Consider the following 13,343-nt stretch of genomic DNA (forward strand, 5'->3'; position numbering starts at 1 on the left):
GTTGTTGTTTTCAGGACATTTGACAAAGAAAGTGCTCATTTCAAGCCCTGACTGCTCTTCTATGAAAAAGACATAAAACAAGTGCAATATTAACTGCAGAATGAAGTATGCATATTTACTGTAAAAATGACCCAGAATAGTAAACAGTTATATATTTAATAAAGTACAAAACACACATGTGAATGCAAACTGTACAATAATTTATGATTCCTTTTCCTTGTTTCAGCATTTCATTATATCCATGTTGAGCAGAGAAAAATGCTACATTTGTGGAAACAGGGTTAAGTGTTTCTATGGGAATAAATAGATCGGAGCAAAACATAGAAATAGAATAATATGTATAAAGAATCTGCAGTATAATCCATGTACAATATTTACAATTAACCTAAATATTTCACACAAGAAAATGCATTCATTATAACACTTGTCTTGTCACAAAACAGACTCTCATTAGCGGAAATGTTAAATTAGAAAGATATTATCGAAATAAAACTTTAGTATTTCAAATTAAATATATGTTTTAAATAGTTTAGGTACCTCATAAACTAACTTGCTTGGTTTAATATGACCTGAAATGATCAAAAATGCATAACAGTTACACTTGCACATAAAAAAACAAAACATTTCAAGGCATACATACACTTTCATCTCACAATAATGTCAGCAAAAGTCATTGAACATCTGTCCCAAACTCTGGACAGTAACAGTGCACGATCAGGTTGTGTACTCAAACAAGTCTCCTTCATCCCTTGTGCAAAAAAACGGGCCACCAAAGCCAGAGTTTCAGGCTTTGATAACAGAGAATAAAGCTACACAGGAGTCTTCAAGTGAAATGATGAGGTGTAAGTTCCATCTCAACTCTTCCAGCTCACTCCAGCAAACTGTGACTGGGGGTTTCAGGTACGTGTCTGATCACATCGTAGATGGTGGTGTGCATATCCTGAATGGACTCCAGGCGAGCCAGAGATCTGCACGATGCCTGCAGGACAGTTGCATAGGAACATTTAAAAACGTTTCAACAATAGCTTAAGAAATCTTAAAATCTTGCATTGTTATCATTGAATCCATGTCGATGTACAATGTGTTAAATATACCTGTGCGGACTCCATTTTCCCAGGTATGGAGACAAACTCGTAGATGCCAAAGTCTTCTGTAGCATCTTCATGACCTGCCGATACAGAGGCTTTAATGTTAGAGCGGTACATTAGTGTCTATTTTGAGTCAAGCTTTACATTAACCCCTAACCATTCTGCCCTTTTCTTATAGAGGGGTAGTGATTGGGGACAGGGGAAGTTCAGGGGTAGATAAAAAGTCAACAGTAGATGTCACATAGAAGTGGTGTACATCATCTGAAAGCTGGGAAGCAGCACTGTGTGTCAAGTTGTTTTAGTCATAAATAACAAAATTATTAATAAATCAATTAATCTAGGAATCTACATCCTCTGAATGCTCTAGGTCTCTAGTTTGTAGCGGTTAAGTTTCATGAGGCTGTGATTATCCTAGAGGTCACCACAGGTCATTTTATACAGTGAGGCCAAGTTTCAAAAATGGTCTCACTACAATGAAATGGCTACTATGGAGACTAACATCATCAAACATGAATACAATTGGGCTCATTGGATCCACAAGAGTCTCAGCTTTACAGTGATACACAATTCATCCAAGACTGTATATATATTCAAATATTCAAATACACCATTTTAGAATAGGTGAAAATAACATTTGTACTGCATGAAAAAAGACATCCTGACCTTGTTTACTTTCCTGCTTTAAACTCCTCCTATCTCAAACCTGTTTTTTAGGAATGGCTTGCAGTTTAATGGAAAACCAAGGCCCTGTTCATCCCTTTAATCACCTCAAAAAATATGATGTAAGATACATATGTAAATATGATGTATGCTATAATGTGAGTGTCCTTGATAGCAGTTAAAAACATGTGTTAACAAGCAGTAGCTCACCTGAACGATGTGGTCGTTTCTGCTCTGAAAGCGGCCTACCAAAAACAAGCACATAAAGCTGTTAGTTGAAGCTTATGCACAATAAAAAGTACTGTTGTTCATGTCTGTATTCATTTCATAGTAAAGGCTCTTACCTGTTATAAATGCTCATAAGCACTAATGATAATGGAGAGAAAGAGACAGAGAGAAATAATTATTCACAAATAGAGAAATGACAGGTTTGTAAATATTACCTTTATTCAAACACAGTAGTTACTTTGGCCTGGTTCCCTTCTGTTTGACTGACATTTGCAAGTCATTTACATTTAAGATTAACCTCGACATGTGAGATCTCGGTGCAGCAAGCCGTTAGTGTTGTCTTGCGCATCTCAGCATTTAATCAGACATGCAGATTTCAAACGTGTTAGACAGGTTGCAGGACTCACTGCTAGAAAACCACCAGCAGGATAAGACATTATCTCACCTCTCTTAGGATGGCAGGTTCTCCTGAGGAAGAACAGCAGCATGCAGCCGATGGCGAACAACGAGCAGACGGTAATGGCCGCCAGAGGGGACACAGAGCTGCCCTCTTGGGTGTGCTTCTCTTTCCCTGTAAACAAATACAGGAGGGACACTGATATTAACACTCATTGTTAGCCAAGCCGGCTCTAGGGATGGCAATGTGGGTCGAATGGTCCACTGTTTTGGTCCAGACTGAAATAACTCAACAACTATTAGGTTGGTTGGAGTTCCATGAAATAACACACATTCACGGTCCTCAGAGGATGACTCCTAATGACTTTCGTGTCTCCCTGACTTTTCCTCAATCACAATGATGTTGAAATAATTGATGGATTAATGTGAAATGTGGTATTAATATTCAAGATCTCTACACGAGAAGATACATTTGATTAACTTTGGTGATAACTTTTCTTCTAGCGCCATCATCAAGTCAAAATTTGGATTTGGTGAATCCTTTGTTTTATGACCAAATACCTGCAAAACTACATTGACATTCCCATCGGCCACAGTGCATTGCTAATTAGCAAATGTTAGCATGCTACTAGGCTAAACTAATGCTATGTCCCAATTCGCATACATCCGTACTTACACTTGCTATTTTGAGTGCATAAGTGCGTTCACACTGATTAGTACCCAGATGTTGTACTCAAAACGGTCAAAACGTTGATTGTGGAACGCTCGACACTTCTCACCCTCAATGGTCGATATCTTTGCTACATAAAGGGAAATTTGAAATTGAAATGGCGAACAAATTTAAGTTTATTAGTTATACATGTGGGGTTTTTTACCATGTAACACTATACTAGTCGGATAGAAGCCATTATTGGGTTAATTTATCCGTCTGAATTGAATTACTGCCGATACCGCGTGATGTCTGTGACATAACAGCCATGTGCGATTTGAGATAAAACTACCCTGTCAAAATTCATGCACTACGCAAATAAGTAAATCTAGTGTGTACAGTGTACTACAAGGAAGTATACTAACGGAAGTATCCAAATTGAGACACAGCTTAAAGTAGAATCTGTTAAAGGTACAGTGTAAGGGATCTGGTGGCATCTAGCGGTGAGGTTGCACATTGCAACCAACTGAAACTTCTCCTCCCGTGGGCCAAATATGTAGGAGAAGTACATTAGCCGACGCAAAAATGTGAAAACGCGAATGGCCCTGAGCCAGTGTTTGGTTTGTCCGTTCTGGGCTATTGTAGAAACATGGCGGCCAGCTTCGTGAGGAGAGGACCCGTTCCGTATGTAGATATAAACGGCTCCTTCTAAGGTAACGAAAACACAACAATTCTTATTTTCAGGTGATTATACGCTAAAGAAAACATACTTATTAATATTCCATTTCTGCCAATAGATCCCCCTAAATGTTAGACGCTGTTCCTTTAAATATTACCTGTTAGACATCAGCATGCTAGACGGCTCATGTTAGCTTAAAGCACCAGCGTGAGCCTCAGACTTCTTTGGTAATGTTCATAAGAGATTTTGATGTCAATAAAATGGATGCTGTCATGACTTGTGTTGACTCGATAAACAGCATTTTAAATCATATCCAGTATCAACAGTAGCCATCAGAGAGCCTTTCCCCAATATCACCAAGACAACATATCAATGTCGCATTCGGCACACAGAAACTCCACATGCTATAAAACTTAGTCAACAAATACGACAGCTGTTATCCACTGTTTACTTTCCCAGCCACTGAACTTTAATACAGGCTGCAGGAGCTGCAACCATAGCAACACAGATAAAACGCCAGTTTCATAATAGCCATGCATATTTCATGTTATATCCATAACCCGGTTTCACTTTTCAACGGTTGTGCACACACACTACACTACACTTTAATCCACCCACCAAAGCTGGTCGTGGTGTTTGTCATTGTCAAGATATATCTCTCACGGCTCATCAACCTCTTCTGCTTTTGGCGTGACACAGTGTTTACAGAGTGTTTATCTCAGAGGATTCCCAAAATCTACCCACGCTGTGCTCTTTCTCGCCATGATCCACCCTCTACCCACCTGTTCCTAAGCTGGCCACCACCAGAGTAAACTGGGCCTCGTCCTGCTTCTGCGTCACGTTGTTGAATGCCCGGCACAGGTACTCCTCGGCCTGGGCCAGTCTGTAGGAGCGCACCTCCAGCCGCGGGCCCTCGGTGATGACCTGGGTGGCGTTGCGGCTCTTAGAGATCCAGACGTAGCTGTTGGGCGGGTTGGAGTCCGCCTGGCATTCGAAGAAGACCAGCTCTCCGGGGTTGATGGTGAACACCTCTCCTGTCCGCAGGCCCTGGCCTGAGTTCACCTCCAGGTTGTAGGGGCCGTCTGCAGGGGTCAGGGAAACATGACAGTTGGCTGCTGATATGGTGCTCATTATACAGAATGGTTACTTTTCTAGGAATTGTCTCATCTTAGTACATCATGGGGCAGCAGCGGCGAAAAGATTTTCTAAACAGGGTCATAAGTTCAATCCACAGTCTAGCAGCAGAAGTCCTGGTGGGGAATTGAAAGAGCAGGTGCTTGACCTTGAACACTTAACCAACAAAACAGCTCTAGAGGAGATGTGAGAACATATGAAAACAACTTTTTTCTTATTAATTGCCGCAAGTACGCTGATAAGCGTTGTAGTGTAAAAAGAAATCTAACTAAAAAGATTTAATAATGTACATTTTAATGGCAAGAAATATTGTGATTTTATTCTAACCACAAAAGATTGATTGAAGATTTCTGTTTTATTTTAATTGTGACAACACACAATGTCTCCCTACCACATCTCTACGTCATGTAGTTAAGTAAGATGTCTGTTTTAAAGGTACAGTGTGTAGGATTTGGCAGCAATTAGTGGTGTGGTTGCAGATTGCAACCATCTGAGTACCCCTCCGCTCACTCTTCCCTTTCCAAGACTGCGGTAACGTGAGCCGGCACATGCAAAACCATGGTAACGGCGTTCGCCTCGCTCAGAGGCCATCTTTACTATAATAACACTACTTTAGGAGCAACGGACGGGGGCTGTCAGTACCACGGTTTTGCACTCTTCGAGTGTTTTGGGGAACTATGGTGGCCTTCAGGTAACGTAAAAACGTGAAAGGCTCTCTCTAGAGCCCGCGTTTGGTTTGTCCGTTCTGGAGCAACATTGCAGACTCCATGAAGAGGACCCGCTCCCTATGTAGATATAAACAGCTCGTTCTAAGCTAAAGAAAACACAATGATTCTTAGTTCCAGGGGATTATACACTAATGAAAACATAGTTATGAATATGATATTACACACTGTTCCTTTAAGTCTGTTAAAATAGGATTCACTGTAACTTAACATAAGTAAGTGGCAAACATTGCAGTTGTGTGTTGCATCTAAAGTGAATCAGTCCATAAGCACTGTCAGTTCTTTGACTCACATCAGTTTTAATGTGACTGGAAATATGACTTTGAGAAAATGAATAAGTCGTTTTCAGTCTTACATTAACATTAATAAAAACTCTGGATGTAATAGAAGCTGAACACAGTAAAACTGAAACTGATGGTAGTGGATAGAGGCTATACTTTACTTTCTGTCGATACAGAAACATGAGTTTTGAGAAAATTAGAATACATTCAAATGAATTCATTGATACGTGTGTTCTGGGTGCAACCTCAGACTCACACAAGCAGGCCAGTTTATCACTATATCTACGCGCTTTATGGCAGAACAGAGGCTTTATGAGATAAGTCTGCTCCCATGCAAATACCCATAACAGTCACATCTTTTCAGTTGTCAGAAAGTAGTTTGGTCTCACAGACATTTACATATGACCTAATACAGTGCAGAGAGAGAGCACAAAAAAATTACGAAAATAGGTGTTTTCTATAAATTGGTATTATTACAGGAGCTTTGTGACAAATAGCCTACATCCAAGTATATTTGTGCATTCTGACCAAATTAAAAAAAAAAAAGTATATGTGTAACACATTAATTCAACAACTTACTTATTTTGTCTACATTGCTGTCTTTATGGTATTTCTCAGTTTGGTTCATTTATGTTCATCCTGCCTAATTACAAGTTAACAACAGCTTGTAAAATGAAGATCACACCTGCCGTGATAGAGATTTTGGCAGGGAAACAAAATCTGATTCCAGTCCCTGTAAAATTAGCCAGGCCTTATGGACATCATTTTGCTGTAATTTATCTTTTCTGGTGTTCATAGCAGCTACTTTCACATGAAAAAGGTGATCATGGCGAGCGGCATTTTGTTTCTTGAATGAGAAACCTCCGGGTCTGAAAAGTGAAGCCAATGCGGAAGTGCCTTAAACTTGTATTCCTTCTAACAGCCAGCAGGGGGCGACTCCTCTGGTTGCAAAAAGAAGTGTGATTGTATAGAAGTCTATGAGATAATGACCCTACTTCTCACTTGATTTATTACCTCAGTAAACATTGTAAACATGAGTTTATGGTCTCAATCACTAGTTTCAAGTCTTCTTCAATACAGCATGATGTTCATTTAGTAAGTTATTATCCCATTTAGAGTCAAATAGACTAAAAAGCAAGGTGTGCTTTAGCTACCTTGTGATTGACAGTTCGCTACCACAGCGTTGTCTGGTCTGGGTGTTGTCCGCATTTTTGTTTTAAATCATTAACCATCTTTAAACTTTTAACTCTTTCACAGTGTGTTTTCAACTCATGAAAGTTAATTATAACACTTTGGTCGCCTAAAAACGTCTTATTCAGCGTTCGATTGTACTTAGCTCCACCTTCTTGTGTCACATTTGGTTGCAAAAAAACAATGTGGTGACAGTCAAAATGAAGCCGTTTCTAGAGGGTAACCCTCAAATTTTTAAAACTTGCAAAAAAGACTCGCTGCCCGATGACCCCTCCTAACCTTAACCCTTCAATATCAATGCCTAACCTTAACCATCTCGCAAAAGAGTTTCGCAATTTACGTGTTACCTTCTGGCCACAACCCCAAAATGCCATACTCAAGGTTTCAAAGCGGCACTCCACAAACCAATGGGTGACATCACGGTGACTACGTCCACTTCTTATAAATGTGAAGATTACATTTTCACAGGAAATGAACCACATTGCAATTCTCTGGGAACTAATTGGGAACTAGATTGGCAGTTTCAGGTTGTCTTGGTGCAGGGACAGAGACGTATATACAGTAGAAGAAAAGGCGACAGATACAGATGGATATATCTACTCACAATAGACATTGAGCTCCGCGCCCCGGCTGTGCCGACCCTGGCTGACAGCGTTGCTGGCCACACAGTGGTAAGTTCCCTTGTCCTCTTTTCTCACAGGACTGATTAACAATGTGGAGTTGTCTCGGGAGAAGTGGTATCTGTCACTGGGACCTAGTGCGACGTTGTCCTTTAACCACTGGAACACAACTCTTGTTCCGTTCTCAACAGAACAATTCCAGGTGACGTTGGCCTTGTCCTCAACAACTGCATACGATGGGCTCTTCTGAATGACTGGAGTGGACACAGAGTCTACGGAATAAACAAAGAAGTTAAGGTATTAGAGTCCATAGATGACATCCAATTGGTCATTATGACATGTGACAGGAAAACACTCACCGTCCACTGTTACGTGCACAGTTCTCTCCTCCTTGATAACCAGTCCTGTCTTGTTATGAAACGCTATGTTGAGGCTCAGGTGGTAATCCCCCTCATCGTCATGGTTTAATTTCCGGATGAGCAAAGAAACATTGGGTTCTCTAAAGACGAGGTGGTTGCGGTACATCATGTCAGTGATTGTGGCCTCTTTGGTAAATGTCACCAACGTTGTTCTGGTGCCGCTCGACCTGGTGTGGGACCAAGTTCCCTGCATCTCAGCATCATCCAGCGGGAAGCGAGTCTCAACGGACAGGAGCACAGACTTCCCTTTAACGCCATGATGGACCGATGACGGGATGTAGATGAGCTCAGAGCTGACCTCTGAGTTGGTGAAGTTGTCAGGGAGAGGAAGAGGAGGAGAAGGAGGGAAACAAAGAGTTACTGCACCGTCGCTGTAGGGAAACTTGTTGATGATGATATAAGATAATTTTAGGATGAACACACAAGGTGCTTCCAGAGTGTCTGTTAGTTACTGAGTGTGTTTCTGTTCCCCTAAGTGTTCGAAATAAATATGAGTTTGGAGATGATACAGAGAACAAGATTTAGGTAGCCAATATACATAATATCTTTAAATCGGACAATTTCCATGTCAAAATGTTAATGTATTATAGTGGAAATTATTTTATAAAATGTGTTATTCCAGCCTGTCTTATTGTAGTTATTGAGAAAGATTACTAGATGGTGAAGAAAAGCTATCTGCCATTTGCAATAATTGACTTTTTGGACACTTTTTGCAGCACAACAAGCTGTAAACACAACATTGGCATATTCATAAAGTCGGTATGGCTAACGTAGGCAAACAGTTGCCTTTTTACACATGCAGCAGACACTTTCAGCAACAACACTTTTACAACATAGTAGGCGTAGTATGCCCACATCTATGGTGTTTATAGTGACTGATAACCTCTATTTAATGGCCTGATAACTATCAAATCGGGTGAAAATAACTAGAAAAGACTTAGACACTGTCACCCTTTTGTACATACCATATGATAGAAACCGTAATGAAAATCCATTTAATGTAGATTGAAACATATGGCTCATATTAATGCTGCTTCGTGGCATTCATTATTAGCGCATCATATTGTGTTATTGTTTTACAAAAGTGTTTAGAAACTTAGTCACAAACTAAAACTGATTTTACATATCTATGCTTTGTGAATTACAGTATATCAATATTGGAAAAACATTGATAATCATATTGGTGCTGTTGATAAGATGGAAAGATGGTGACAATATGAAAGCAAAACACAGCTATTTTCATTTCAAGATGAACCCATTTATGTGGTGTCTGTTTAATCTGATAATCTATATCCTAGTCTTCAAATTGTTCAGGTCCTGAAACTGAGTTAATATTGACCCAGCTCACTACAGAGTTTCATTGTTGTCAGACAAGGATGAGGCCTGTCTCTCTTTGATCACAACTCACAAAACAAACACTTGGGCTGTCTGAAGTAATTGCACCTTGCTGTCTGTTAGAGCACCAGCTAGTTGCCAGGGTGGTTTATTCGCTGGTAACCAGATGAAAACAACAACTTGGAATATAAACACCAAGAACAGGAGGAGTTATGGTTATTTTTCAGCAGCTATTGTCATTCCACCTGGAAATGTCTAACATATATAGCAGTAAATACACTTGCTCTGTAGTCTATGCTGTACAGTAGCACTGCAGCTAACCATTATTTACATTGTCGATTAATCTGTCGATTATTTTCTCCATTAATCGATTAGTTTTTTGGTTTATAAAATGTCAGAAAATGGTGAAAAATGTTGATCAGTGTTTCCCAAAGCTCAAGCTGACATCGTCAAATGTCTTGTACTGTCCACAACTCAAAGATATTCAATTGACTGTAATGGAGGAGAAAAGAAACCCGAAAATATTCACATTTAAGAAGCTGGAATCAGAGAATTTAGAATTTTTTTTCTTACATTTTTTTTTTTTTTTTAATTAATCGATTATAAAAAATAGTGATAGTAATTGTGACTGATTTAATAGTTGACAACTAATCAATTAATCATTGCAGTTCTACTGTACTGTCTATAATTTTCAGATGGTTTCATTTGACATAAATTATTGACTAATTCAAACTTCGCTTTCTGGATATTTTGTTTTTTTGACAGTTTGAAGTTATAAAGTGAGGGACTGAGTTTGGATGCCAGGTTGAGTTAAGCGGCAGCATGTGAGTAGGCAGTTACTGTGAAACTAAAAACCTCTCACTTTTCTCTAAACTTGTGTCCCTTTGTCTCACTTCTGTCTGTCTGTCTTCTCTTTCTCCAATTCAGCGTTAAAAAACTTGGTGGAGGTGGAAAATATCCACGAAAGCTGTTAGTTTGCTATACGATTTCACATCATTTAAGTGTGTTGCAACTCATGCAATAAAATCTTGAATGGAAATAGGGGAAAGTGAGTTTCATTCTTTCTCCTTCTACAGCCACATTCCCCTCACATCTTTACCTTCCACCTCTAATCTCTTTCTTTCTTTGTCCCCCCTCCCCTCTGACCCGTCCACACTTCCTCCTCGGGGACGTCCAGCTGGTGTCAGCCAGGTCCCTGGTGACCGCTACCCATGATGTTCATCACAAAAGACTCACAGTGTGTCTGGTGTCATGTCCTAAATAATGCAGACGCCCCATCGACACGTTCCACACTTACAGGCCTGCAGGCCAGTTTCCCACTGTGTGTGTATGTGTGTGTGTGTGTGTTGCCAGTAGCAGGAGTGTGCCTGTGTTTACACCATGCTGAGATCCGGCGAAAAGGCAGAATGATGAGGAGTGTGCCAAGCCCGCTCCTTCACTGTTGTCCCCAAACAACACGGATATTGTTGTGGTGATACCAGAGGAGATTACAGTGACAATGGCTTTTGAGGCGAGAGGATATCTTCATTTAGTGGACACACACACATTCAAACAACTATTGTGTGGAGCACCTGCCTCTTATCACCCTCTCACACACACACACACACACACACACACACACATCTGAGTTGTTTGGATACTAAATAAAGTCTCCCGGTGCGTGTCCAAACGCCACCATCTTCTGTCCTCTTCCAGATAAGACAAATAGAGCTCCTTAAGGAGGTTTGATGATACAAACATCAAAGCAGGTGAGAGCTTTGTGTTTTAAGGGATTTTTCTGTTAGATTTATCTGGTCATGTGCTGCTGGTACACGTCTGTTATCACTGAGTCACAGAGCTGTGGCCTCTGGGTCACTTCTTCTTTCCACTGACACCCTCCTTATGTCTTTACTTACAGCCGACAACAGTAGAAAAGCTAAATCCGTCAAGTCACACGGTGATGATTATGGAAAGGACATGCAAAACAAGACAGACTCTAAAAGGAACACTTTAAATTTAAAAAGGCTGTAAAAGACTGTTGTACTTAAGCGTAAAGAACTTATAATTTTGCCCAAAATATTAGGATATTAGGGTTGCCAAATTTAACTTTTTTAAAATACAAAAACACACAGTGATTGTCCTTGAATTCACTTCACTGCTTTTCAATTTTGCAACCCAGTTTCATTACTGATTCTCTGACCTGAACCCTCTAAAGGATTTCACAAACAATGATGTTTCTGCTCACCACAAAAAAAAAACTTCCTCAAGTTTTACCCCGCCAACCAAGCAAACACAGCAACCACAGCAACTGCTATTGCTGCACCAACGCAACACTGACAACTCAAACAAAACATCTCCTAGACTACTGCAACTCACCTGTTAGGATGAAGAGAACAGAGCAGACGTAAAGCGCTGTTCTTCTTGTGACCTCCATGGCATCTTATCCTCTGGGGATGTGTGGGACTTCTGACGGGCAGGCAAGTATAGGCAGAGGGAGTGAGGGATGTAGGAAGGAGGAGAGGATTGGAAGAGAACGAGGTGGTGGTGGTGGAAGAAGAGGAGGAGGAGGAGGAGGAGAGAAATGTGACTGGTTGTGGTGACAACATTTGGCAGGGAAATAAGAGGAGCTGGCTTTAGCCTGCTTGCAGCCAGGCCCCTCCCATGTGATACTGGGAGGAAGAAGAAGAGGTCCACCTGGCAGAGAGGCAGCACAGCATGGTCCTCACACACTCACACATAGCTGCCCTGAGGCCGAGGGTTTCACTCTGTCAAAGAGAAACTGAGACATACAACTGTAAAAGGATAGTTGGGTCTTTACATTATAATACACCAGCTGTCTGCCGTCCCTCGGGCTGTGAAACAAAGAAAAAAGCAGGCAGGCAGAGAGCTTTTAACCGCCAACGTGACTCAGTTTGGTTAAGTTGCAGAGCCGTCAGTGGACACAACGGTCAGCAGTCAGCTATTCTGTCGTGTAGTCTAGAAATTAGAAGACAAAAAGACAGAAAGAGAGAAAACTGGCTGGTGAATGTTGTCCTGACACCGACACATGAAGTATCCCTGACCTTTCAAATGCCCTAAAGATACAGACTCTCATCAAGACCAGAGATACGTTGACATCATTTTTGTATTATTTTCAGCCCTCGGGGAGAAGTTGTGGAGGAAATATTGTTCCACGACAGAAAAGTAGAGGGAAATCTGTTGCTAATTCTTGTCTCGCAAGTTATTTGCATTGCTGCTAAACAAAGACTTGTTTGTGCCACACCATCTTCCCATGAAGAAACTGTTTTTTTTACTTTTCATTTTGTGATCGGTGCTGGCTAAAGATATGTTTAGAGAAATCATGCCCAGACCAAGTCTCAATGTAGTCATAGTCACATGCCAGACACTTAAACACTTACTGTGTCCTTTCAGGGACTCGCTCAGTAGAGTTTTTTTCTGCATGGTCATCCTCTGAAAGGATGTGGTGAAACTTGGGACCGAACTGCACAGTGGATGAATTAGTCCATTGTAGGTCGTGTAAATGAGTGCCTAGTTTGGTGATGGCACCAATAAATACACTGATTATCATCACTGCTGTCAAGTACTCCATGAGGGAGTCCATTTGCAGAGACACCTGATGAAACTGAGGTTTTGTCACATCAATACAGTGTTTGTTAGCGAGAACACATGATTTGGCAAATTTGACGGGGGAGTCATCTGTTTATGTTGTTGGAAACAAATTAGAAACTAGAAAATGAAAGCAGCACAAATGATCTCAGTTAAATGTTTTGAACAAAAATTAATATAAAATCTGTAACGTTAATATTGTTTTATGAAAGAAAAAAGAGTCGTTGTCTTGTACCTTCAGTTTGTGAAGCAGGCTCTCTCCTCAGAAGCTGCAAGTTTCCTCTTTACCTTTAGATGGGGTCAGTGCATCATGTATTAGACAAAGTCTGCCAGTGGCTTTATAAACTGAGCTG

General features: G+C 40.6%; 1 protein-coding gene across 1 annotated transcript; it reads right to left on the minus strand.

Moving 5' to 3' along the window:
- Positions 1-140: 140 nt before the first annotated feature.
- Positions 141-12,103, minus strand: hepacam2 (HEPACAM family member 2). The gene is made up of 9 exons (XM_037793676.1): positions 11,761-12,103; positions 8,011-8,370; positions 7,636-7,923; positions 4,483-4,782; positions 2,422-2,547; positions 2,093-2,114; positions 1,959-1,993; positions 1,095-1,168; positions 141-979 (listed from the first exon to the last, which is right to left on the minus strand). Exons 1-9 carry the CDS (start codon positions 11,816-11,818, stop codon positions 869-871), a joined length of 1,374 nt encoding a protein of 457 aa, XP_037649604.1. The 5' UTR covers positions 11,819-12,103; the 3' UTR covers positions 141-868.
- Positions 12,104-13,343: the final 1,240 nt, after the last annotated feature.

This window comes from Sebastes umbrosus, chromosome 15 (genome assembly GCF_015220745.1).
Source record: "Sebastes umbrosus isolate fSebUmb1 chromosome 15, fSebUmb1.pri, whole genome shotgun sequence".
Lineage (NCBI taxonomy): Eukaryota > Metazoa > Chordata > Actinopteri > Perciformes > Sebastidae > Sebastes > Sebastes umbrosus.